The sequence below is a fragment of the Populus trichocarpa genome, chromosome 12 (assembly GCF_000002775.5).
Source record: "Populus trichocarpa isolate Nisqually-1 chromosome 12, P.trichocarpa_v4.1, whole genome shotgun sequence".
In the NCBI taxonomy this organism is placed as follows: domain Eukaryota; kingdom Viridiplantae; phylum Streptophyta; class Magnoliopsida; order Malpighiales; family Salicaceae; genus Populus; species Populus trichocarpa.
In genome coordinates, this window is record NC_037296.2 from 15,070,637 (window position 1) to 15,097,841 (window position 27,205).

Here is a 27,205-nt window from a genome sequence, read left to right on the forward strand (position 1 = left end):
AACTAAATGCTGGAATGTTTGTTTAAGACTGTAATAACCTTAAAGAAAGCAAATCAAAACAAATTATGAAGATCAATTCAGAATTAACCAAGTATTGAAGAATAAAATTGATTAAAAAAAATCACATAGGATTCAATTAAAAGAAGAAAAAATGAAAGATGAAATTTAAAAACAGAAAATTATTTGACATTGTTATTAAAACAGACCCAACTTGTCAACTTTGAAATTTCCTGACTCGACTCATTTTCTAGCTTGGATTTAAAATTAACCCACATGAGAGCTGTCTCTACATGACTTAGTTGACTTATTGAGTCCAAAGACAACATAGACGATCAGTAAAAACGTGGTTTAACTTTAAAAAAAATTTAAGATGACTTTTTTAAAAAAATATTGAAATTGTGACTTATTAGATTAATCCGGGTTTTAATGGTTAACTCGTAAAACCCGCGATTAGAATCATGGGCTTCACTAGGTTTTAAAAAATTATTTTTAAAACTTTTTATTATTATTTAATGATATGATAATAAAAAAAAGACACTTGTAAAAATTGAATACTAACCAAATATTATGATATTTTGTTTTGAGATTACGATAACCTCATATAAAAAAAAACTAAAACAAATTATAATGACCATTTCAAATTTATTAAAATATTGAAGGATGAATTAAAAAAAATATTTGAAAAAAAATAAGGTGCTTTACTAGAACTGTAAGTAACCATAATATTTTTCAATCCTTTTAGTAGAGAGAGTAATCTCCATTGGGTAGGAAATTAAAGAATATTTTGTTATTTGAATATAAGTCTTTAAGTATTGTTGATAAAAAAAATTTAAAATAAAAAATATTAACTAGTAACTTAACAATTCAAGAAGATAATGTAGATAATGTAGTGTTATAGAGATTTATAAATATGTAACATAAACTACAATAATTGTTGGTAATATTTTATTGGTCGATCTTTATTTTATTAGATCTTGTATTTATGAAAAGATATTTTAAATATTTTATTTCATGTGTCACTCTTTTATTAGTCAAAAAATTATATAAATTTTTATTTATTTTCTATGTAATTTATTTCAATTTTATTTTATATTTTCATGTAAAAATAAAATAAAAAATCACATATAAAAAAATTTAATTGGTAGGAAGATTTTGTTTCTAAACTTGTGTTTACCGCCACCGGTAGCTCGTAATCTTCGTTCTCTAGAATGGATAGCTAGAGTTTTGACCTCACGCGATGGTTTTTCTACAATGGGTAGCCATTTCATGGTGGGAAATTGATGGCATCCTTGAGTACGAGGTATTGGTGGTGGTTTTTGTGGTGGTGTTGATCAGGTTAGATATTGTTTCTGATTTTGGTGCTGTAGTGTTTCTATGGAAGGAGTTGTAGTTGAAATTGTGGAAAAGTGTGTCAAAGTTTCTTGATAAAAATTTGTTAGGGAAAGATTTTAGTGTGTGACATGGTTATTAAACTCGACTTGGAATTGACCTGAGTTAAAATTCAGATCCCGAGTAGGAGAATTAACTTGGGTTGATTAAAAAAATTAAATGTTAAAATGAGGTTATTTTTTTAAAAAAAAATCACCATGTTTTTTTATCGAGTTTTAATATTGGATCAATTCAAGTTTTTGACTAGGTTACTCAAGTCAATTTCCTTCTCTATTTTTTTTGTGAAATTCAAACTAGTCTAAACTCTGAGCAAGCTAGTCCAAGTTTTATAATAGTGATTTATGGTGGAGTGAGATGGTGTTTTAAGAAGATGTACAGCGTGTTTGGGAACGTGGTTTGCGCCATGTTTTTTTAAATTTTGATTTTTTTATTAAAAATTATTTTTTTATGTTTTCAGATCTTTTGATGTGTTGATATTAAAAGTGAGTTTTAAAAAAATAAAAATATATTATTTTATAATAAATATTTTAAATCATCACCGCTACCACAATTACAAACATGTCCGACTTTGAGGTTGTACTATAAGCTTATTAGGTCTACATTTGCTCATTTAATTTAATTTTATTAGGCTCCTAAGCCCCGATTTCAAAAAAAAAAATTAAGAACTTTTTTTTTTTATCAACTAAGAAAATGCATGTTATGTAGAAAGAAATATTAGTTGATTGGGCTAGTACAAAATATCTCTTTATTTGATATTATGATAAGTCTTTGTCTAGTCATTGAATATCGTGTATTCATTGTCAATAAAAAAAAAAGAATATTACACCATAGTTTATAATAAATTATAATCTTTTATTTTCTTAAGATTAAAAATACATTTCCTAAAAAATGCATGTTATATAGAAAGAAATCTCCATTGATTAGGAAAGTAAAGAATATTTTTTTTATTTGATATTATGATAAGTTTTTATCTAAATATCTAAATATGACTCCATAATTTATTATTGATTTTGGTTTTGTGGCAGTATATAAATTATAGTCTCTCACCATATACAACTCAATTTGTTTTTTAGTGATGGCACTAATCCGTGAAATATTATTTGTTCTTTTCCTCGGGTTGTTTCTGAGTGGCATCAGTACCGCTGCACCAAGGGAAGCAACGCTGCCCATCACTCAAAAAGAGGCCGGTTTCTTCCTCGCAAAAGTGATAGTTCCACCGTCGGCGCCCGGCAAGCGGCATAATTATGTTCCGAGGCTGCGTTCTATTCCAGCAACAATAGTATAGTGGAGGTGTTATGTGTGCGAACACAAATAATTAGCAGACCCCCACTTTTATATGTGCGTTGATTTCATAATTTCCTTTTGTTTTGAATAAAGAAGTGCGGGTATTGAATATTTTGTTATTTGATATTATGTTAAGTCTCTGTCTAAATATTAAATAACAAGTATTTTCCATAAAAAAAAAAAGATTCAAGATAATATATATATATATATATATATATACTGAAACGACATAATATTAGATTGATCCAAGTTTCATAACTTAATTTACCAAACTCACAATCGAGATCATAGACTTCACTAGATTTAACAACTTTACTTTTTAAACTATTTTTTATTTAAAGATATGGTAACAAAAATAGATGCTCGTATAATTGAGCACCAACTAAATGCTGGAATGTTTGTTTAAGACTGTAATAACCTTAAAGAAAGCAAATCAAAACAAATTATGAAGATCAATTCAGAATTAACCAAGTATTGAAGAATAAAGTTGATTAAAAAAAATCAAATAAGATTCAATTAAAAGAAGAAAAAATGAAAGATGAAATTTAAAAACAGAAAATTATTTGACATTGTTATTAAAACAGACCCAACTTGTCAACTTTGAAATTTCCTGACTCGACTCATTTTCTAGCTTGGATTTAAAATTAACCCACATGAGAGCTGTCTCTACATGACTTAGTTGACTTATTGAGTCCAAAGACAACATAGACGATCAGTAAAAACGTGGTTTAACTTTAAATTTTTTTTAAGATGACTTTTTTTAAAAAAATATTGAAATTGTGACTTATTAGATTAATCTGGGTTTTAATGCTTAGCTCGTAAAACCCGCGACTAGAATCATGGGCTTCACTAGGTTTTAAAAAATTATTTTTAAAACTTTTTATTATTATTTAATGATATGATAATAAAAAAAAAGACACTTGTAAAAATTGAATACTAACCAAATATTATGATATTTTGTTTTGAGATTACGATAACCTCATATAAGAAAAAACTAAAACAAATTATAATGACCATTTCAAATTTATTAAAATATTGAAGGATGAATTAAAAAAAAATATTTGAAAAAAAATAAGGTGCTTTACTAGAACTGTAAGTAACCATAATATTTTTCAATCATTTTAGTAGAGAGAGTAATCTCCATTGGGTAGGAAATTAAAGAATATTTTGTTATTTGAATATAAGTCTTTAAGTATTGTTGATAAAAAAAATTTAAAATAAAAAATATTAACTAGTAACTTAACAATTCAAGAAGATAATGTAGATAATGTAGTGTTATAGAGATTTATAAATATGTAACATAAACTACAATAATTGTTGGTAATATTTTATTGGTCGATCTTTGTTTTATTAGATCTTGTATTTATGAAAAGATATTTTAAATATTTTATTCCATGTGTCAATCTTTTATTAGTCAAAAAATATATAAATTTTTATTTATTTTCTATGTAATTTATTTCAATTTTATTTTATTTTATATTTTCATGTAAAAATAAAATAAAAAATCACATATAAAAAAATTTAATTGGTAGGAAGATTTTGTTTCTAAACTTGTGTTTACCGCCACCGGTAGCTCGTAATCTTCGTTCTCTAGAATGGATAGCTAGAGTTTTGACCTCACGCGACGGTTTTTCTACAATGAGTAGCCATTTCATGGTGGGAAATTGATGGCACCCTTGAGGACGAGGTATTGGTGGTGGTTTTTGTGGTGGTGTTGATCAGGTTAGATATTGTTTCTGATTTTGGTGCTCTAGTGTTTCTATGGAAGGAGTTGTAGTTGAAATTGTGGAAAAGTGTGTCAAAGTTTCTTGATAAAAATTTGTTAGGGAAAGATTTTAGTGTGTAACATGGTTATTAAACTGGACTTGGAATTGACCTGAGTTAAAATTCGAATCCCGAGTAGGAGAATTAACTTGGGTTGATTAAAAAAATTAAATGTTAAAATGAGGTTATTTTTTTTAAAAAAAAAATCACCATGTTTTTTATCGAGTTTTAATATTGGATCAATTCAAGTTTTTGACTGGGTTACTCAAGTCAATTTCCTTCTCTATTTTTTTTGTGAAATTCAAACTAGTCTAAACTCTGAGCAAGCTAGTCCAAGTTTTATAATAGTGATTTATGGTGGAGTGAGATGGTGTTTTAAGAAGATGTACAGCGTGTTTGGGAACGTGGTTTGCACCGTGTTTTTTTAAATTTTGATTTTTTTATTAAAAATTATTTTTTTATGTTTTCAGATCTTTTGATGTGTTGATATTAAAAATGAGTTTTAAAAAAATAAAAATATATTATTTTATAATAAATATTTTAAATCATCACCGCTACCACAATTACAAACATGTCCGACTTTGAGGTTGTACTATGAGCTTATTAGGTCTACATTTGCTCATTTAATTTAATTTTATTAGGCTCCTAAGCCCCGATTTCAAAAAAAAAAAAATTCAGAACTTTTTTTTTTTATCAACTAAGAAAATGCATGTTATGTAGAAAGAAATATTAGTTGATTGGGCTCGTACAAAATATCTCTTTATTTGATATTATGATAAGTCTTTGTCTAGTCATTGAATATCGTGTATTCATTGTCAATAAAAAAAAGAATATTACACCATAGTTTATAATAAATGATAATCTTTTATTTTCCTACGATTAAAAATACATTTCCTAAAAAATGCATGTTATATAGAAAGAAATCTCCATTGATTAGGAAAGTAAAGAATATTTTTTTATTTGATATTATGATAAGTTTTTATCTAAATATCTAAATATGACTCCATAATTTATTATTGATTTTGGTTTTGTGGCAGTATATAAATTATAGTCTCTCACCATATACAACTCAATTTGTTTTTTAGTGATGGCACTAATCCGTGAAATATTATTTGTTCTTTTCCTCGGGTTGTTTCTGAGTGGCATCAGTACCGCTGCACCAAGGGAAGCAACGCTGCCCATCACTCAAAAAGAGGCCGGTTTCTTCCTCGCAAAAGTGATAGTTCCACCGTCGGCGCCCGGCAAGCGGCATAATTATGTTCCGAGGCTGCGTTCTATTCCAGCAACAATAGTATAGTGGAGGTGTTATGTGTGCGAACACAAATAATTAGCAGACCCCCACTTTTATATGTGCGTTGATTTCATAATTTCCTTTTGTTTTGAATAAAGAAGTGCGGGTATTGAATATTTTGTTATTTGATATTATGTTAAGTCTCTGTCTAAATATTAAATAACAAGTATTTTCCATAAAAAAAAAAGATTCAAGATAATATATATATACACACACACACACTGAAACGACAGAATATTAGATTGATCCAAGTTTCATAACTTAATTTACCAAACTCACAATCGAGATCATAGACTTCACTAGATTTAACAACTTTACTTTTTAAACTATTTTTTATTTAAAGATATGGTAACAAAAATAGATGCTCGTATAATTGAGCACCAACTAAATGCTGGAATGTTTGTTTAAGACTGTAATAACCTTAAAGAAAGCAAATCAAAACAAATTATGAAGATCAATTCAGAATTAACCAAGTATTGAAGAATAAAGTTGATTAAAAAAAATCAAATAAGATTCAATTAAAAGAAGAAAAAATGAAAGATGAAATTTAAAAACAGAAAATTATTTGACATTGTTATTAAAACAGACCCAACTTGTCAACTTTGAAATTTCCTGACTCGACTCATTTTCTAGCTTGGATTTAAAATTAACCCACATGAGAGCTGTCTCTACATGACTTAGTTGACTTATTGAGTCCAAAGACAACATAGACGATCAGTAAAAACGTGGTTTAACTTTAAATTTTTTTTAAGATGACTTTTTTTAAAAAAATATTGAAATTGTGACTTATTAGATTAATCTGGGTTTTAATGCTTAGCTCGTAAAACCCGCGACTAGAATCATGGGCTTCACTAGGTTTTAAAAAATTATTTTTAAAACTTTTTATTATTATTTAATGATATGATAATAAAAAAAAGACACTTGTAAAAATTGAATACTAACCAAATATTATGATATTTTGTTTTGAGATTACGATAACCTCATATAAAAAAAAACTAAAACAAATTATAATGACCATTTCAAATTTATTAAAATATTGAAGGATGAATTAAAAAAAAAATATTTGAAAAAAAATAAGGTGCTTTACTAGAACTGTAAGTAACCATAATATTTTTCAATCCTTTTAGTAGAGAGAGTAATCTCCATTGGGTAGGAAATTAAAGAATATTTTGTTATTTGAATATAAGTCTTTAAGTATTGTTGATAAAAAAAAATTTAAAATAAAAAATATTAACTAGTAACTTAACAATTCAAGAAGATAATGTAGATAATGTAGTGTTATAGAGATTTATAAATATGTAACATAAACTACAATAATTGTTGGTAATATTTTATTGGTCGATCTTTATTTTATTAGATCTTGTATTTATGAAAAGATATTTTAAATATTTTATTCCATGTGTCAATCTTTTATTAGTCAAAAAATATATAAATTTTTATTTATTTTCTATGTAATTTATTTCAATTTTATTTTATATTTTCATGTAAAAATAAAATAAAAAATCACATATAAAAAAATTTAATTGGTAGGAAGATTTTGTTTCTAAACTTGTGTTTACCGCCACCGGTAGCTCGTAATCTTCGTTCTCTAGAATGGATAGCTAGAGTTTTGACCTCACGCGATGGTTTTTCTACAATGGGTAGCCATTTCATGGTGGGAAATTGATGGCATCCTTGAGGACGAGGTATTGGTGGTGGTTTTTGTGGTGGTGTTGACCAGGTTAGATATTGTTTCTGATTTTGGTGCTCTAGTGTTTCTATGGAAAATTGGGAGAAGTCCTTTCCTACTGCAAAAGAGATTCATGTAATTGTTTTACAAGCAAAAATCAAAATGGTTACGTCATTGAGGCAGAGATCCTATAAAACGAAAAGAGAGCATGCATCACATGTTTTTAACTATTTGTATTGAAATTATATATTTTCAATCGAAATTGTATACTCTCATTTGTTAACTAATTTGTTTTTTTTTTAACTTTCATTCAAATATCTTAATGGTTTAGCCAATCAGAAACATTTGTTGATTATTTATTTTCTCGGTTAAGCAAGTCACTATTCTTTTTACGACTTTCAATCGAGCAAGATTGACTTTTACAATCTTAGAATTCAAGCAATTTAAATTTATAATATCAATATTGTTTAAAACTAAATATCAAAAGGAACTATTATTAATTAAATTTTTTGATGAATTTGGAATTGTTTTCCTTTACTCATATTAGATCATCTTTAATTTATAGTAATCAAACATCAAATTAATTATAATATAATAGTACTTTTAATCTTAATTATTTGTCTAAATTAAAATCTAGTGAAAAGTATTATTAAAAGGTCAAGTATCTTTTCATTTTTCAAATATAGCAAATGGTGTGTGTGTGTGTGTATAAAAATATAAATTGGGTATTATATAACATTTTAAACAAAAAACCCACATGTATGATAAAGAGTATATATGCCTAGATTAATTACAATATAAGTTTTTTTTTTTTAAAAAAAAAAACCCACATGTTTTATTATGATTTGTTTGAATCCAAAAGATAGGTTAGATGGTAATAAGAAATTTGATTTTTAAATTTCTTATTACCATCTAACCTATCTTTTGGATTCAAACAAATCATAATAAAACTTTATAAAAGAATATATATGCCCAAGTAATTGTGAATCTCATAAATATTTGATTTGGAATTTCATAGTATAGTATGAGAATTTTGTATAATTTGTTTTTATACTTAGCACTAGTTTTTTTTTTTTTAAATGATTGTGTTATATAGTGTTATTAAACTTATATTGGCTTGGTGAGTTAATTCGGTGAATTGTTATTTTAATTCTTAATTTAAATTGATTTTTTAAATTAAATTAAATAAAAATTGATCTAGATGATACATCGACGTACATTATAATTAAGTTGATCTGGTTTGAGTTTTTTTTAAAAATAAATAAATTAAAACAATGTTTTGACTTTCGGCGCGCATCTCTGATTCGGCACTAACTAATTGTACAATTAAGACCCAGACTAACAGGAATCTCATGTTCTAAACCTGTACCAAGTGCGGACATCAACCTTCTGCTCAATTTGTATATTGTCTTTCTTGCTAGCTTGTCGGCTTTATAGCACTAGCATTGATTAATAACATATCCTTGATTTTTTTTTAAATAATCTTCTGCCCACGTGCATGTTTAATTGGATGAAAGTTTTCAATTTCAAGAATCAAGATTTCACTTGATTTTAGGAGGAAAAAACAAATACTAGTCCAACTGTGGACTTAGAGGTTTGGTATTTGAAATATTTTTTTTCTAATTCCATATAAGTGAATACATATCGTAATTAATTATGATATAATTATAGGAGAGTTCTTGTAATTATTTATAAGTTCGTCACAATTCAGTTTTCTCAAGAGATAACTCTCTATATATAGCTACCTCGATGCGCTCAATCTTCTCAGAAAATATGGATCAAAGATTTTTGCAAAGATTGTTCAGTCTTGTATCCTCTGCTGAAATTCTATTTCTACTTCTTTTACCTCTAACATTTATCATCCTCAAGAACATTATAAGGTCATGTTCTGAAAGCAAGTATCTTCCACCTGGTCCAAAGCCATGGCCTATCATAGGCAACCTTCTCCATGTGGGGAATCAGCCTCATGTCTCCTTGGCAGAAATTGCAAAAATTCATGGCCCCCTCATCTCACTAAGGCTAGGAACTCAACTCCTTGTTGTTGGTTCTTCAGCAAAGGCAGCAGCTGAGATTCTCAAAACTCACGATCGATTCCTCTCGGCTCGACACGTACCTCAAGTGATTCCTCGGGAAAGCCATGTCCTTCGCCGGGTTGCGCTCGTCTGGTGCCCTGAAAGCATTGATACATGGAAATTGCTACGAGGATTATGTAGGACTGAGTTATTTTCAGCCAAAGCAATAGAGTCAAGTGCGACTTTGAGAGAGAAGAAAGTTGGGGAGTTGATGGATTTTTTGGTAGCAAGAGAAGGAAAAGTTGTTAGCATTGGAGAAGTAGTGTTTAGTACTGTATTCAACACAATATCGAATCTTTTATTCTCCAATGATCTTGCTGGTTTGGAAGAGAAAGGGATGTCTAGTGGATTGAAGAGCCATGTTCGGAAGTTGATGTTGTTGGTTGCTACTCCAAACATAGCCGATTTTTATCCTATATTTGCAGGGTTGGATCCTCAAGGTTTAAGAAGGAAATTATCCAAGCTTGTTGAAGAAACTTTTGCTATATGGGCAATCAACATTAAGGAAAGAAGAAATAGCTATGTCCATGATTCTCCTAAAAGAGATTTCTTGGATGTTTTTCTTGCAAATGGGTTTGACGACGATCAAATCAATTGGTTAGCTGCAGTATGAACAATCAAAAAACCTTTTGCTTTTATTTCCATGTATTAATTTGGTCTGAATCCAATGGATCTTGACAGTATGGAATCTTGACAGTATGTAATTTCTGTTGGTTTGCTTTGCAGGAATTGTTCAGCGCAGGCACAGACACTACTGCCACAACAATAGAGTGGGCAGTGGCCGAGATACTGAAGAACAAAGAAGTTATGAAGAAAGTTGACGAAGAGCTCGAAAGAGAAATCACAAAGAATACAATTTCTGAATCTGATGTCTCTGGGCTTCCATATCTAAATGCATGTATAAAGGAAACCTTGAGGTTACACCCTCCTGTGCCATTGCTTGTTCCACATCGCGCTACCGAGACCTGTGAGGTTATGAAGTACACGATTCCAAAGGATTCTCAGGTTCTTGTGAATGTTTGGGCAATTAGCCGTGATCCGTCGACCTGGGAAGACCCATTATCATTTAAACCTGACAGGTTTCTTGGCTCAAATTTGGAATTCAAAGGTGGCAACTACGAGTTTCTTCCATTCGGTGCTGGAAGAAGAATCTGCCCTGGATTACCCATGGCCAATAAACTTGTCCCCTTGATTTTAGCCTCTTTGATCCGTTGTTTTGACTGGTCACTTCCCAATGGTGAGGATCTTGCAAAGTTAGACATGAAGGACAAGTTTGGTGTTGTTTTGCAGAAGGAGCAACCTCTCGTTCTTGTTCCCAAAAGAAGATTGTAATTTCAGACTGGTTATTGTCTACGGGCTGCTATTATATGTTTTGGATCTACACAAAATAAAAAGGCTGTAAGCAGCTTCAATACGACTCAAGTTTAGTTCAACTTTTTGCTATTATATGTTTTGGATCTACACAATATTATATTATTGCTTCAACTTTTTTTCAATTAGTTCCCTTTTTATTAGTAATTAATCGAGCAGTTAATAATTCATAAGCCCTCCTATATATGGGCTCATTGTTTTTAACAATAGGACAGACTAAGTTACTTATGGGCTGAGCTTTGGTAATCCCAAGAACTTCAAAGTCAGCCCACATGTAAGCTTACATGGCCAACTTCCAATTTCCAAACATGGCCTGGCATCCGATTCGTTTTATATATTTTCTACTGCAATTTTAAATGTGAAAAAAAAAAAACAAATATTCAAGTTGCAGGAAATTCATTGATATTATTATTAAACCCAGTTTAATGAGTTAAATTTAAAAAATCTTGACTTGAGTCCTTGTTAATTCTGGATTTTTAATTAAATTAAGTGAGAGTGAATCAATTAATTTTGTTGGTTCAAGACAAAAACAAAAAATCAAAACAAAAAACTGACATAAAAAAATTTAAATGGATAGGTTTAAACGTAACCTAAATGATTTTTAAAAAATATTTAATTTAAAAAAAATTAAAGCTGATATTTTTTTTAAAAAAATATTAAGATAATAATTTGTTAGATCAATTTTGACTAATTCAGGTTAACCATACCTAAAAAATTAAAAACATACTCGATTTTCCCCCCAAATATATTTATAAGGAAACCCACCATCATTAAACTCTTCTCGTCAAACCTGATAATACCAAGTTTGATCCTATTTTTTAGTTTATACTGTAACATCAACCATTTTCTTTTTTTTTTTTTTAATTTTCAGGTATCTTTCTCTTTCTTCTTCTTAACTTATGGACTAAAAATAAACAAAATAATCTTTTTGACTAAAATAAAAATTGTGATGAATTTAAGATGAGCCTTGTATTTTTTTTTTGTGTGTTTTAATTTAGACTTTAATTTCATATAATTAAACCATAAAATAATACAATTAAAAGTTTTTTTTAATTATTAAAAAAATAACCAGGTGGTTCACTGTTCATATAAAACAGCACAAACCTTAAACTTTTTTAGTTTAATTTTGTTAACATATCACTGCCAAAAATATTTTTTAAAGAAAATTAGAGCATTAATTTAATTAATACTAAATAAAAATAATTTATTATTTTCATAAGAAATAAAAATAAAAAATAACTTTTATTTAAAAAATAACACCAACAGTATAATATAACGTTTTAAACAAAAAACGTTCCTATATAAAATTTTTATAATTAATATATTTTTCTATCATTTGAAATTATTCTTAAAAGTAATTTATAATAACACTGTATTAAATTTTTGGAAAACAAAGGCTTAGAAATAATTAAAAAAATAGGCTGGGTTTATTTTCAAATATAATTTTTTAATTTCCATCTCATGTTTTTAACAGTCTAGTTTTCCTTCAAAAGTAACTGTTCCACTTTATATTAATGGTACAGTTTGGATTTTTTAAAATAATCTCTTCTTTTAGAAAAAAAAAAAAAAAGAATCTATGAGATATGAGATATATGGAATATGGAAAATAATATTTAATTAGCATAAAAATATGCCGTGGCTGAATAAGAAACAGCAATATTACAATGTAATGAGAAATTATCCTCGGCAATTTTGTTTTTCAAAAGAATAAAATTTAAACGGTGGTATTCTTCATATAGAAACACTATAATAATAATATTCATAATGTTATTGAGGGATTTTAGGGAGAAAAATCCCACACTATAATAATAATATTCATAATATTACAATTTTCTTTTTTATATATCATTATTTTTCTTTCTTCACCATATATTCATAATTGATAAATAACTCACACATGATTTGGTCTCATATGTTTGTGTATTGAGCATTATTAGATAGTACCGGCGAGTTCATTCGAGTCTAAATCAATCTGAGTTAAAAAAAATTTAATTAGGCGGTTAAAAATTCAGATTAACTGTGTTGATCCAATTAAAATATACTTAAAGGTGTTAATTTATAATTAATGTTGTACAAGCCTCGCAAATCTTAGTTATGAAATTCATTAAATTCAATTATCCCTATATAGTTTATGCTTTGTTTAGTAACAACAATAGTAAATTGTTAAAATTAAATTGCTAGTCAAATTCTTTGTGACAAGAAAATAAACAAAAATATCTTAATCTACATCTATTTTTTGATTTTTTTTAATTTTAATTTTAGTCATTGTTTGAGATTTTTTTCACTTATTAGCACATATAGTTCTCGATTTATTTAATTACATATATGTATAAAAAAATTATTTTCACTCAGAATTTTTTAAAATACAAAAACGTGTTGAAAAGGTTCGTGAATATTTTTTTTTTCGAGAAAAAAAAATATAACCCATGATGAAGTGCAGGTCAAATATCTAGTTCCCTGCTATATGCTATGAGATGAACTAGAACATTTCTAAATGTGAAAAATAAATAAATTCAGGCTATAAAAATTCGTTGATATTATTATTAAACCCGGTTTAGTGAATTAAATTTAAAACCCATGACTCAAGTTCTTGTTGAGTCTGGGTTTCCAATTAAATTAAATAAGAGTGTATTGATGCAACCTAGTTAATTTTGTTGATCTAAAGACAAAATAGAAATGAAAAGAAAAAAAAGATATAAAAATCAAAAATTAGACGCACAAGTTTAAAGATAACCTGAATGACTGTTAAAAAAGAGCTTGACTTAAAAAAAAAACAAAAATTGAAGTTGACACCTTAAAAAAAAACAAATATTGAGATGATGATGTATTGGATCAATTCTGGTTAATTCAGGTTAACCAAACCCAAAAAATTAAATATCTTGATTTATATCCATCTCTTGATTTTTCCAGTTTTTATTTTTAGTCATTGTTTATAGTTTTTTTTCATTTATTAACATAGATAGTTGTCTATTTATTTATGTGAATTGTCACATAACATAAAATATTGTCCATCTCTAGTGTGATCTTCAACAAGTCAGAGGTGTTTGAGATGTGAGTTTCAACCTATTTTTTTTACTTTAAATTAATTTTTTAGTATTTTTAAATCATTTTAATATATTAATATTAAAAATAAAAAAATATTATTTTAATAATTTTTAAATAAAAATAATTTAAAAAATAATCATTACTATACTTTCAAAAACCTTATTAATATCAAATGTTATCAAATGTTAGCCAAGTGAGCTACCCACCAAACAAATTTCTTAAAAAAATATTAAAATAATATATTAACGTGGTTTACTACTATTTATACAATCAGTTAAAACGACCCCGTCCTTGTACAGTGTAAACTGTTAATATTAAATTAAATTAATACTAGTCAAATTCATCATGACAAGAGAATAAAAAAAAAAAAAAAAAGCAGCTAATTATTAACCGGTGGGAATTACCACCTGCAAATTGTTTAAACCGATATAGTCAAACATCATATTGTAGACATTATCGTTGCGTTGACGTTATCTATTGTTAATTCTAATTTACAGTTCATACTTTTAATCGGAACTCCATTCTATTGCCCAGTGGCTCTTCGTTGGGATGGTGTTTGAGACTACGGAAATAATAATTATTTTTTAAAGTTATTTTAATTTAAAAATATATTAAAATAATATATTTTTTATTTTTAAAAATTTATTTTTGATATTATCACATCAAAACAATTAAAAAATATAAAAAAATTTAATTATTTTTTTAAAATCTAAATTTTAACCAGCACAGTGCACAGTTGTGAATATGGTCACTCTTTTGCTGTCATTGCAAACATTTTCGTTAATTTTCTTCTAATTTCCTTAAAATAACCTCAAATTAGCACCTCATCTAAACAAATCAGCCATGATTCCTTAATTAATCAACAAATCATTCTAGAACAAATAGTTCTAATTATTCATAAGTACGAAGTTCTATGTACTGAAATTAATTATTCATTTTTATTTTTTTATTAACGGAGATGTTTGGATCAGTTTAAGCGCACCTCGACTAATTTCACGGGTCATGAAATTAACGACTATGTAAATCTCCAGTGACCCTGAAATTTGTTAAACTCGAACTGATAATCTTTAAAAATCAAATTTAAAATTTAACTAGTTAGCAAATATTATTCATTTTAAATCTTAAAATATAACTGATATATGAATTTATATATTCAAGAAAAATGTTTTTCTTGAATATAGAGACAGAATTACGTAGCAGCAATGACATGCAATTTTTTATTAAGCTTTTGCCGGAAAACTTTAGTAGTGTGTGTGTATATATATATATATATTATATGAGAATGCAAGAGGGGTACGTACTTGTATAGTGATAACTCCACTCCGAACATTGAACCTTCCAGAGTACTATCTCCATATGCTAATACTGTAATAATTATAGAAAACTAGGTGAGCTCTTGGAAGGGCTCCAATGGCTGAAACAGGTTGTGATATTTTTCTAGTAATTTATTTGTTGAAGAAACAGCTTGTTGCGGCGCGATGTGATCAACTGGCCAAAATGCACATTTCTCAGCTTACCTGGACAGTATCTACTAGACTGGATTAGCCTAGCCCACCCACTTACCCTCCCATTCTCACTTACTACCATATTATTTTATTGAAGTAAACGAAATCAGGACCATTTATTATAATATGATCTCTCTTTCCATTTCAGAGCTATAGTATTTGTGCATCATATGATCAACTTGATTCGAAACCTATCTCTCTTCAACCCTTTTCTCTTAAACTCTCCCAGACCACAATAAATAGAGGGTTTTATTGAGAGAAAGAAAACATTCACTAAGAAAAAAATCCAAACAGGGAGAATTGCCTAGCTAGCCATGGCTAGTCCTAATCAACAGTACCATGGCGCCACCTTCAAACCCCACAAACACTTCGCTGCCAACAGCCCTTTCTTCTTCAAGAAAACCAATCTCTACACCTTAGCCCTCCTTCTTTTCCTTTGCACCTTCTCTTATCTCTTTGGTGTCTGGCGCCACGAAGGTGGCGGCGGCGTCTTATCCGTTAACAAGAGCGCCGCTACTGCCACCACCAACACCATTGTTTCAATCCCATGTAACCCCTCAAAAGCCACCACTGCTGCAACAAGAGGGGGGAAGCCCCTTGACTTTTCATCCCACCACAAGGCAGATGATTTAGATTTCACGTTAACATCAGAAGTCAAAAGCTACCCATCATGCAACGTGAACTTCAGCGAATACACACCGTGTGAGGATGCAAAAAGATCATTGAGATTCAAGAGGCACCAATTGATATATAGAGAAAGGCATTGTCCAGAGAAACATGAGATACTAAAGTGTCGTATACCAGCTCCACACGGGTACAAGAACCCTTTTAAATGGCCTGCTAGTAGGGATTTTGCTTGGTACAATAACGTGCCACACAAGCATCTAACGGTGGAGAAGGCGGGGCAAAACTGGATCAGATTTGCAGGTGATCGGTTTAGATTCCCTGGTGGGGGGACTATGTTTCCTAATGGTGCTGATGCTTATATTGATGATATTGGAAGATTGATCAATCTCAAAGATGGGTCTATTAGGACTGCCATTGATACTGGTTGTGGGGTAATTAAGCTCTTGATCCTTAATCTCTACACATATTTTACTTTCTTTTATGATTTCTTTAGTCTTAGCTTATTAAATTAATATTTTATTTTCATTTTGCTTCCGATTTTTAGAATTTTAAAATGTTTTTATTCTTAAAAATAGTGAAGATAAAAACAAAGATGAAGTCTTTTCATGTTCCTAGATAAGCACCCATTAATTGGATTTTAAAGTAACGGTGTTTAGAAATTTAAGTATATGACATTGGTATATGTGACTCTATGTTTCGAAACGTTACAAAGTTTCTGTGGCCAAATTAACCAGCTGGATTTGTAATTAACCATTTATTAATTGTGGGTTATGGATCTAACATTAGGGTTAAGAGCCTTGGTTTTTGAAATTATTTTTTGTTTTTTTGATGAGTAGTCAATTTTTGTTTTTGTGCAAGTGAATCAAGGGGATGAGACAAATATGGAATTTTCATTGAATTTGTTAGATTTCATTCTTGAAATATAGTTATCGTTGAAAATATGAGTAATTAATGAGATTTGATTTACTACTAAATAAAGCTTTAAGAAGTCGACAAATATAGCTCTCTTAGCTAGTCAAAGACAATCCAAAGTATAATTTAGACCGTTTGATTTTTTAATTAATTATTTATTTTCCCCAAAAATCACTTTCTAGATAATTTAGACCGTTTGATTTGATATCCACCAGTAAAATTCAATCATTCAATGAATTAGATTATCTCGGGAAAATGATTTCGGCAAGAATCTTTGTATATCACTCTTTTCTTGAGGCTAATGAATTTGCAAATATGAGTTGGAATATTCTTAAACTATGGAACTATTTTAAACCTTGTAAATTTTCTAGTCCCTGAACTTTGTTAGGACTAGTGCAGGTTGCAAGTTGGGGAGCATATCTTCTGTCACGCAATATATTAACAATGTCATTTGCACCAAGGGACACTCACGAAGCACAAGTGCAATTTGCCCTAGAACGAGGAGTTCCTGCCTTGATCGGAATTTTGGCCTCAAAAAGGCTGCCATACCCATCTAGAGCTTTTGACATGGCACATTGCTCTCGTTGCCTTATTCCATGGGCCGAATCCGGTACATATATATGCATATACCTTAAATCAAATTTAATTATCTCAAACAAAATTCTGTGCTTGATAGTGCAGTGGTTGGATCTAAAAGGATTTTTTTTCTTCTCGGTATGGAACAGGAGGACAATATTTGATTGAAGTTGATCGAGTTCTAAGACCTGGTGGGTATTGGGTTTTGTCTGGTCCTCCAATTAATTGGAAAAAACATTGGAAGGGCTGGGAAAGAACAAAAGATGATTTGAAGGATGAACAGATGAAAATTGAGGCTGTGGCTAAAAGCTTATGTTGGAGAAAATTTGTCGAGAAAGGAGACATTGCTATTTGGCAAAAACCAATCAATCACTTGAATTGTAAGGTTAACAGGAAGATCACACAAAATCCATATTTCTGTCCTGCTCAGGATCCTGAAAAAGCCTGGTACATACGTGTGCTTTCCAACACATAAAAAAAATTAGATTTTCTTGTATGTTCTATGCATCTTGATCAATTCCATTCCATTTTTTAGGTACACAAACATGGAGACATGTTTGACTCACTTGCCTGAGGTATCTAACAAGGAAGACGTCGCCGGCGGGGAATTGCCGAAATGGCCTGAGAGATTGAATGCTGTGCCACCAAGGATTAGTAGGGGAACTTTGGAAGGAATTACAGCTGAGACTTTCCAGAAAGATACAGCTCTATGGAATAGGAGAGTATCTTATTATAAAGCTGTAAATAACCAATTAGAACAAGCTGGTAGGTACCGCAACATTTTGGACATGAACGCTTACTTGGGTGGATTCGCTGCTGCTCTTACTGAGGACCCTCTTTGGGTTATGAATGTGGTTCCTATCCAAGCTAAGGTTAACACTCTTGGAGTAATTTATGAACGAGGATTAATTGGAACATATCAGGATTGGTAAGCAGAGATCGAACATAAACTAATCTGGTTTGGTTAGAGTTATAATATTTAAAACCAAGTGGTTAATTTGTCTTGTGATTTCATTTCTTTTACAGGTGTGAAGCCATGTCTACGTATCCAAGAACTTATGACTTAATCCATGCTGATTCTGTATTTAGCCTCTATGATGGCAGGTAATTAATTATTTTTCTATGTTATGATCAGACAAGACAGATCATTTGTTGCTTTTCCTGTTCCAAAATAGCAGAATCATGGTCAACAACGCTGTTATATTAATATGAAATAAAAAAATAATAATAATCCATGTGAGACAAGTACCAAACACATGGTCTTGTGGGGACTCTACAGGATAAGGGTCTAGCTAGTTAGGAGGGAAAAAAAATTGCTCTTTAATTATTAATTTTATAATTTATTTTTCATATATATTCATGTAAGATAGAATTGTGGAATTACTAAATGGGAAATGTTTTGATGAATATTATCCGACATGGATTTTTGTTACAGATGTGAAATGGAAGATATTTTGCTAGAGATGGATAGGATTCTGAGGCCTGAAGGAAGTGTAATCTTTAGAGATGATGTTGATGTGTTGGTGAAGATCAAGAAAATAAGTGATGGACTGAACTGGGATAGTCAAATTGTTGATCACGAAGATGGACCTCATCAGAGGGAAAAGCTTCTTTTTGCTATCAAGACCTACTGGACAGCTCCTGCTGAAGGCCGACATGAGTCCACCAGATCTTCCTAAGGAGCTTCACTTCCATTTTCTTTGTTTTTTGTTTAGATTTCTTTTCTCTCTCTCAAATATGATTCTTTCTTCGAATAGTTAAAGCTCAACCAATTCATCAGATAAACTCTAAAAATTATGCTACTCGTCTTGAATTGGACACAGAAGTGCCTAGCCTCTTGTTTCAGGTTCTGTATTTACCTCCATGGAAATGGGCTTGTGCCCAAATCAAGAACATGTTTTGTGCTGGGCACTTTTCTTACACATAAACTTGATGATCTAACTACAATATTGAATTCAACACGTACATTTGTTGCGAGCTCAAAGCTTCTGTTAGGTGAGTCATGTAAAAGATCAACTATATCTAGCCAAGCTCAAACTATAAATTAAGGCAGAGATTAGCATAATGAGATATCAAAGCAAGCTAGCTAGCAATCATACAGAAGCTCTAGAAATTTAGTCGTCACAAATTGTTGGATAAGCAAACATGGCATCACTCAAGTCTCTTAGCTCCCCAGCAGCACTGCTTCTCTTGCTCATTGCACTTGCAGTGCAGACTCAACTGGCTCACTCGCAGATATGCACATCCCAGCTCAACAGCCTGAATGTCTGTGCACCATTTGTGGTGCCTGGTGCACCGAACACCAACCCTAGTACTGATTGTTGTAATGCACTTGGTGCAGTGCAACATGACTGCCTCTGCAGCACTCTCCAGATTGCGGCTCGCCTCCCTTCTCAATGCAATCTTCCACCTATCACTTGCGGTAACTAGAGCTAGCAGGTATGAACTTCGTAAATCAAATTTGTATCTCACTATCTTTATTTCACCTAATTAAATTATAAATACATTAAATACAAAACGCTATAAACTCGTGTAAATTTCAGACTTTAATAATTTTTATTTAAAAGAATATATAACAGAGTAATATAATTTTTTATAATAATTTAAGCTATGAGTTTCTTGTTTTTTTTCCCCTTGAAAAAAGTGATGGGTCTTGTCGACGAAAACAATTTTACTCTCTGTACCAACTGTCCTTAGCAATTAAAATATATAATATGATCCAACATTCATATCTAAGCATGAATTATCCATCCCTTATCATAGTAGTTTGACTTGGATTTTTTTTAATAATAATAATAATAATTTATGTCTATCGTCTCTTTGCAGGTACAAGACAAGCATGAAGCTGTTGGCAAAAGAGTGAAAATAATATTAATTAGGGTAATTGGAACTTCAATCATTGAAGCTTATGATCCATCAACCTTCCTTCTCTCTTTCAAATGTGTCCCGATGATCTGTAACCAAGCAGAAGCTTCATGCTGATTAATAAATTAAACACATTATTAGTTGTTAATTCTATCGTAATAATCGTGACTGGATATATAGTAATTAATTACATGCACGTAGCAATGCAAACAAATAGTAGAAACATTAGATTAAATAATGATTAACAATAAAACACATTGAAATTATCCGAAACAAAACAAGGGGTGATTGAAGATCGATGGCTTTATGATATATTAACATGGTGAACAGGGATTTCACATGGAATTAAACATTAAATTAAATAATGATTAACATATAATTACCGTGTTAATTGTATAATTCTATGAGTACATCTTGACTGTATTATACATGTTCTATCACATTGGATTGCATGCAAATAAATCAATTTCAGTCACTAATTGTTTCAATGGTATTTCAAGCTAATGAAAATCTATCTAACATCACTATTTTAAATTTTAATCTAGGTTTTTTTTTCTTTTTCGAAGATGTATGTTTATTTTATTTATTAAATGTGTCTTTGACATTGTGATGATTTTTGTAGTTATGATTTAAAAATATAAATTATTTACAACATCTAGGATTTCAACTCGAAACTCAATTCCAAACTTGATATGATCTCGTTTATTTTGTATGACTGACATATTTTTTTATATTTTTTTTAAGTTTAGAAACTACACACACAAACTTTACATGTATGTAATTTTTTTACACATATATGAGTTTTTCTACATGGAGTAAAAACTATTTTCTACATCGATAACATTATCCATCATCAATTACACAATACACTAACCAACCACCACTAATGCTAACCAATGCAACACATCAATTTCTTCATTAACTATACTTTCTCCTCTTCTATGAATAAATTCCAAGACTTACATATAAATACACTCTACAACCAAGTAATTAATAAAAGCCAAACATAAAAATCCATCAAATACTATAAAAAACCAGTAAAAGGCCATGAAAATGACATTCTATACCATAAAAGCCAAACCCATTCTAGTTAGCCAAGGCCACTCTAGCCATACAAGACATCCATACAAAAACCAACCATAGCTACACCATGAAAACCTGACCAAATTAGTTTAGGTCATACAACACAAAAACACATTTCCTAACCTTTGTTTTATTTCTTCCCTTCTTATTCATATATTTTTATATATATTTAGTGATTTAAACAAAAAAATCTTTTATTTTTTAAGGAACTCTTTTTTTTAAAAAATAACCTAATCATCAATCAGTCTTGTCAATATAGAACCAGCCCAGCTTAAAATGCAGTTATAAAATATCTAAGTTTTGTTTGAATTTTTTTTCACAATTTCAACGTATTTATAAAATTTGTTTTCTTACATATACTATGAGGAAGTCCTTTTTCATGAAATATTTTTTTAATGGAGGAACTTTATGTTTGATATGAATTTATAAAAGATAAAAAACAATTATTTTAATTTACAATGCTAAAGTTTATTTTTACATAATTTATGAAAAAAATAAAATTTAACGTGTATATATTTTTATATATAATGTACATGAAATAATTTATATGTAACAAGTTAGTAATTAAAAGTTCTATTTTTCTATTTAAAAAAAATACTAAGGTATCATTTGAAATTGCTGTTTGGATTTTTTAAAGATAATTTTTATTTTAAAAAATCAAATCAAAGTTTTTTCATGTATTTTTTTAATAATTTTGATATTTTCATAACAAAATCATCTAAAATTAAATAAAAATATATCAATTTGATTTTTTCTCAACTAAAAAAATACTTTTAATCATATTATCAAACACATATTAAATAAATATAAAACAAAAACTATTTTTAATTATATACATATGATTTTCCTTGAATCATCAAATCAAGAAATAACTCCAAATAACTTCCAAAAATCACGCCAAATTTCTCCGATAGATAGAGAGAGAAAGAAGGGAAAGTAAATAAGAAAAAAAGGAGGGAAAAAAAAGAGAGCTTTTGGGTAAATTACATCAACACCCCAAACTTCTACAAATTATACGTAACCCCTAACTCATTGGGGTCAGGAGACCTTACTGATGCCTAATGGCTTGCTGTTTCAGGCAAGAACTAAAATGGCTCCTATGCATGACTTTTCCCTAAAATTCCAAGTCCAAAGCAAACCCCTCTCCCTCTCTTTCTCTCTATCAAAAACCCTCTAGGATTTTGAACCTTTGTGACCCCCAAAACCCTTCTAAAGGTACACACTTTCGTTTCTTTTCTTTTCTTTTCTCTCTCTGCATGTCTTGCAATTTATAGAAATGCTGCTTCTTATCTATCAAAACTCTATTTTTTTTTGGTTTTTTAGTTTCATACTTTGCTTCAAGAAATGGGTTTGTTTTTAGTGTGGAAACAATGCCCATTTTGAGAATTAGAGACCCTTTTGTGTGTATATTGTATTGTGTTGTAGTTAGTTTCAATTCAAGAGAATTTATATTTTCTTGTGTTATTAGTATTATTATTTCCTTTATTAGTACTGGTGATGATAATTTCAGTGACAGTGGAATTTTTAGAGTATATTTGTCAAGAAAGAATTCAATAAATTCAGTTTTGGTATTTAATTTCATAGCTAAGAGATTTTTAATGAATTTTATAAAATATAGATGGACTTTTTTTTTCCTGTTTTGATAATGTTAGATAGGATTTTTAGTTTGAAATGAATGTAAAAACTGCTTGTGTTTTTTGCATGTTGTCATGGGCAGATGATGATTGTAGTTCAAGAACTGTGATCGTTTTGCCAGTTGTGATTTCTGTTGGAGTGAGCTAACGGTTGTCTTTGTATCTTTCTTTTTTTTAATGTCTCTATGTTGTATGTTGTCCTTATTTCTTCCTGTTTTCTGAAGGTCAAGGAGTAGAGATGATGAAGAATTAGGTAGTCCTTGTGATGAGTGATGACAGCATGGAAATCGGGCTTCAAAAGTCAGATAAGTTGGACTTGAACTTAGATCAGGACTGTCGTAGTCTGAATTTTGCACTGGTCAATTCATCCCAGTTCAGTAACTCATCGAAAGATGGTGTTAATATAGGTGGGGTACTAAAAATTGGCACAGAGTTTGAATCGGATGAACATGCTTATAGATTTTACAACAAGTATGCCAAAACAGTAGGCTTCAGTGTTCGAAAAGATTGGGTGAATAGGAGTAAGGTGCATGGTCTTGTGGTATCTAGAAAGTTTACTTGCTCTAAGGAAGGTTACCGGCGGAAAGACAAGAGAGATCTTAATGTGAAGAAACATCGGAAAGAAACAAGAACTGGTTGCTTGGCTCACATGATTGTCACTCGCCAGCCTGATGCCAAATACAGAGTGACCCATTTTGAGGCAGAGCATAATCATGATAACATAGACCCAAATAATGCTGAATCACAACTATTATGGAGGGAAATACATGTTGATCAAGCTGCCGAAGGTGACTTGCCTAGTAATTCAGGTACAGAATCAAGTTCAACCTTTGAACTGGTGAACAGACAATTTGAAGTTTGGAATCTCTTGATCAACTGGCCATGGATTTTGACAATTCCCTGCGGTCTCAAAGGATTAGAGATATGAAGGAGGGGGAGGCAGGACGTTTGCTGCGTTATTTCCAGAGGCAGCACATTGAAAATCCATCATTCATTCATAGCATTCAGGTTGATATTGATGACAAAGTAAGTAACATATTCTGGGCTGATGATAAAATGGTAGTGGACTATGATCATTTTGGTGATGTGGTTTGTTTGGACACAAGTTACCGAATGAATAAAGATCTTCAGCCATTTGTACAGTTCATAGGAGTGAACCACCACAATCAAGCAATAATTTTTGCTGCTGCACTTTTATTTGATGACACTGTTGAATCACTTAAGTGGTTGTTTAATACATTTCTAGAGGCAATGTCTGGAAAGAAGCCAAAAGTCATTCTTACAGATCAAGATGCAGCAATAGTTGAAGCAATCAATTCAATTTTACCTGAAACAAGCCATCGTATCTGTGTTTGGCAGATGTACCAAAATGCTCTTAAGCATCTTAGCCTTGTAGTGAAGGATATGGAATCCTTTTCTAATGACTTTCGAAGTTGTATTTATGACTACAATAATGAGGAGGCTTTTGTTCACGCTTGGGAGGGTCTGCTGGACAAATATGGTCTTCAACAAAATGACCGGCTAAGATGGATGTTTAGAGAAAGAGAGAAATGGTCCATAGCATATGGCAGGAACACATTTTTTCTTGACATGAAAGGCTCGCATGTGGCTGAAGATTTATCTAATAACTTGAGAAGTTACCTAAACTCTGACCAAGATGCTCTTCAGATTTACAAAATTTTTGAAAGGGTGGCAGACGAGCAACGCTTCAAAGAAACACATGCTAATGATGAAATGACTAGATCCATGCCAAGATTACTGGGGAATGTAGCTTTGCTAAAGCATGCAAGTGGTATTTATACGCCAAAGGCTTTTGAATTATTTCAGAAGGAATATGAGAAGTGTTTAAATGTTGTAGTTACCCAGTGCAATGAGAAAGGATTTTTGCTTGAATATAAAGTCAGTACATTTGGACAGACTCAAGAATATACAGTCATATTCAATTCAGCAGATGACACAGTTGTTTGCAATTGCATGAAATTTGAGAATGTTGGGTATTTATGTGGCCATGCTTTGAAAGTTCTTGATAACTGGAACATAAAGGTGGTCCCGTCCCGATATATCTTGAAGAGATGGACAAAAGATACAAGGCTCGGAAGAGTAAGAGATAGCGGTGAGTTCACTGCTAAAGAGAACCTGAAGTTGGCTGTAGCTAGCCGTTACAAAGATTTGTGCCGCAACATAATCAAAATATCAGCCAGAGCAGCTGAATCAGAGGATGCGTTTCAGTTTGCATTAAGACAACTAGATGAGCTAATTGAAGGTGTAGAGAAGATCTTGATGCTGAAAGCTGAGGAGGGTCAAGGCATCACCTCTAGTAGCACAGTGGTGAATGGTTTTGAAAGTGAAAATGCTGAGTTTTTCTTGGATGAGGAAGAAATTGAGGATCAAGGCGAAGACAACAGAGTGGACGGAACCAAAGAAAAGGAGAGTGCTGCTCCTGATAGACATCAACTGAAGAATATAAATGAAAAGAGCTGTAAGAAAAAAAGATTTCAGCTTCGACAAACACCTTCACCAAATACTAGCAGCTGCATTTCAAGTCCTCCACAAGCACGTGTTATGACTGAAGGCCAATCTCACAATCCTCTTCTGCAGGTTATTCTAGCCATACTTTCAATCATCCTTTTCTTGCTTGGATCCTTTCTCATGATTGAGCTGATAATTGAATGATTCTTCCATGTGTATCAAGCAGGGTTTGTATAATTTTGAGGCTAATCAGGTGGTTCAGTGCATGTACCAGCAGCAGAATCCAGTAATGGACCATGAAGATAATCCTAACATGTACCAACAATCAGTTTTTTATGCTGACCAGCATGTCTCACCTACTCAAATTCCATTACTCCAGGTACTATTCATGGACATTTAACTTCTCTCCATTTATCGAATTAGAACCATGGTACTTATCCAGGTGATCTGGTGCAGGAACCCTTAATCCGGAGCGCCTACCACGAGTCCCTCACTAACAATGCTCTATTTAGGCAGGTACATATTTAACTTGAAAATGGCAATATCTTGGATTAGCTCTTGTAATTAAATTGCAGCCAAACTTTGCATGTTGATCATCAACTTTCTCATTTTCATCTGCAGGCAATGGATCTCGATCTCCAACATCCTCAATCATCTTCAATCTTACTATATGATCATAGATTCAGAACTTTTGACACTTCTTATCTTGGACTCAAGTAAACATGAAGAATGTCATATCATTCTTCTCCCATGTTTTGTATCTATGTCTGTATAGCCTCAAATGCTTCAGTTGTTTCAACAAATAATAAGTTGGATTACAATTAGGCATTGTTCTCATTAAATAGAAAGGCAGATCCCCACACCAAAATTTCATTAAAAAATGGAAGTGCTCTCCCCTGAGTCATCCTGCATATTCCGTCTTTTTCACTCAAAAAGGGAAGGCAATAGTTCTTTCTTTCTTTTTTCATTAACAGAAGGTCCTTCCTGATTCCTGGGCCATGTTCATGCTCTAGAACTTAATTCATATGCTGGCGGACCATTGACCCATGGAATTAACTATGCCATCTAGAATCCCTAAGCTAGATCTAGTGGAATCATATTTAATATTTGATGATATATTCTGTGCTTTGTTAAAAAACCGATCCTTGTTTGCCAACCGTACGTTGTCTAACCAAATCCAATTCTCTCTTCATATGTTCCTTACAAAATCTGATTCTTGCGGATTATTCTCCCAAGTAATGAAGAGATTTTGATGGAATTACCACATGAAATTGAGCATAATTTTGCAAAGAAATAACCCACTTCTTTCTTGAGAAGAGATGAGAAAAATACTCAGTATTATTTAATTGAATAGTTAGCTCAGCTCCTTACTGTTTAAAGAAACTCTCCACTTCAATTGGTATTGCCTACCAATTTAGTCCAAACAATTTGGGACAAAAGAAAACAAGAAAACTTGCCTGTAGTTTATTTTATTTTATCAATCAATAATCAATTATTATTATTTTTATCGGTTCATCTGATGACTGAAGTACTTTAATTGTTTTTTTTCAATCAAAAAGTCTTTTTTTTTTTTTTCAATTGGGTCATTTTTCTTTCCATTTAACAAACCTTCACCTTTTTTTTCCATCTCAATTTTATTTATTTATTTT

General features: G+C 30.7%; 4 protein-coding genes across 4 annotated transcripts; all 4 read left to right on the forward strand.

Annotated features, from left to right (window-relative positions):
- Positions 1 to 9,130: 9,130 nt before the first annotated feature.
- LOC7484400 (probable (S)-N-methylcoclaurine 3'-hydroxylase isozyme 2) lies at positions 9,131 to 10,965 on the forward strand. The gene is made up of 2 exons (XM_002318797.4): positions 9,131 to 10,076; positions 10,196 to 10,965. The coding sequence occupies exons 1-2, from the start codon at positions 9,147 to 9,149 to the stop codon at positions 10,799 to 10,801; spliced, it is 1,536 nt and encodes a 511-aa protein (XP_002318833.3). The 5' UTR covers positions 9,131 to 9,146; the 3' UTR covers positions 10,802 to 10,965.
- A 4,601-nt stretch (positions 10,966 to 15,566) lies between these two features.
- On the forward strand, positions 15,567 to 20,518 carry LOC7484399 (probable methyltransferase PMT15). Its single transcript, XM_002318796.4, has 7 exons — positions 15,567 to 16,448; positions 17,329 to 17,539; positions 17,655 to 17,952; positions 18,041 to 18,433; positions 18,532 to 18,609; positions 18,941 to 19,944; positions 20,332 to 20,518. The coding sequence occupies exons 1-6, from the start codon at positions 15,705 to 15,707 to the stop codon at positions 19,182 to 19,184; spliced, it is 1,968 nt and encodes a 655-aa protein (XP_002318832.3). The 5' UTR covers positions 15,567 to 15,704; the 3' UTR covers positions 19,185 to 19,944; positions 20,332 to 20,518.
- Positions 19,651 to 23,323, forward strand: LOC7484398 (protein 108). Its single transcript, XM_024582110.1, has 3 exons — positions 19,651 to 19,927; positions 23,171 to 23,226; positions 23,312 to 23,323. The coding sequence occupies exons 1-3, from the start codon at positions 19,651 to 19,653 to the stop codon at positions 23,321 to 23,323; spliced, it is 345 nt and encodes a 114-aa protein (XP_024437878.1).
- LOC7484397 (protein FAR1-RELATED SEQUENCE 5) lies at positions 22,478 to 26,380 on the forward strand. The gene is given in 6 exon segments (XM_006377016.3): positions 22,478 to 22,668; positions 23,312 to 23,938; positions 23,941 to 25,685; positions 25,783 to 25,935; positions 26,013 to 26,072; positions 26,178 to 26,380. Coding segments are annotated over 5 exon segments (2,643 nt in total). The 5' UTR covers positions 22,478 to 22,668; positions 23,312 to 23,352; the 3' UTR covers positions 26,277 to 26,380.
- Positions 26,381 to 27,205: the final 825 nt, after the last annotated feature.

Excerpts from the sequence above, each read along its gene's own strand:
- LOC7484400 (XM_002318797.4), top strand. The coding sequence starts at position 9,147 with ATGCGCTCAATCTTCTCAGAAAATATGGATCAAAGATTTTTGCAAAGA. Across the intron at positions 10,077-10,195 it reads AAATCAATTGGTTAGCTGCA|GAATTGTTCAGCGCAGGCAC; the intron begins GTATGAACAATC and ends TTTGCTTTGCAG.
- LOC7484399 (XM_002318796.4), top strand. The coding sequence starts at position 15,705 with ATGGCTAGTCCTAATCAACAGTACCATGGCGCCACCTTCAAACCCCAC. Across the intron at positions 17,540-17,654 it reads TATTCCATGGGCCGAATCCG|GAGGACAATATTTGATTGAA; the intron begins GTACATATATAT and ends GGTATGGAACAG. Across the intron at positions 17,953-18,040 it reads CAGGATCCTGAAAAAGCCTG|GTACACAAACATGGAGACAT; the intron begins GTACATACGTGT and ends TCCATTTTTTAG.
- LOC7484398 (XM_024582110.1), top strand. The coding sequence starts at position 19,651 with ATGGCATCACTCAAGTCTCTTAGCTCCCCAGCAGCACTGCTTCTCTTG. Across the intron at positions 19,928-23,170 it reads TCTTCCACCTATCACTTGCG|ATGATGATTGTAGTTCAAGA; the intron begins GTAACTAGAGCT and ends TGTCATGGGCAG.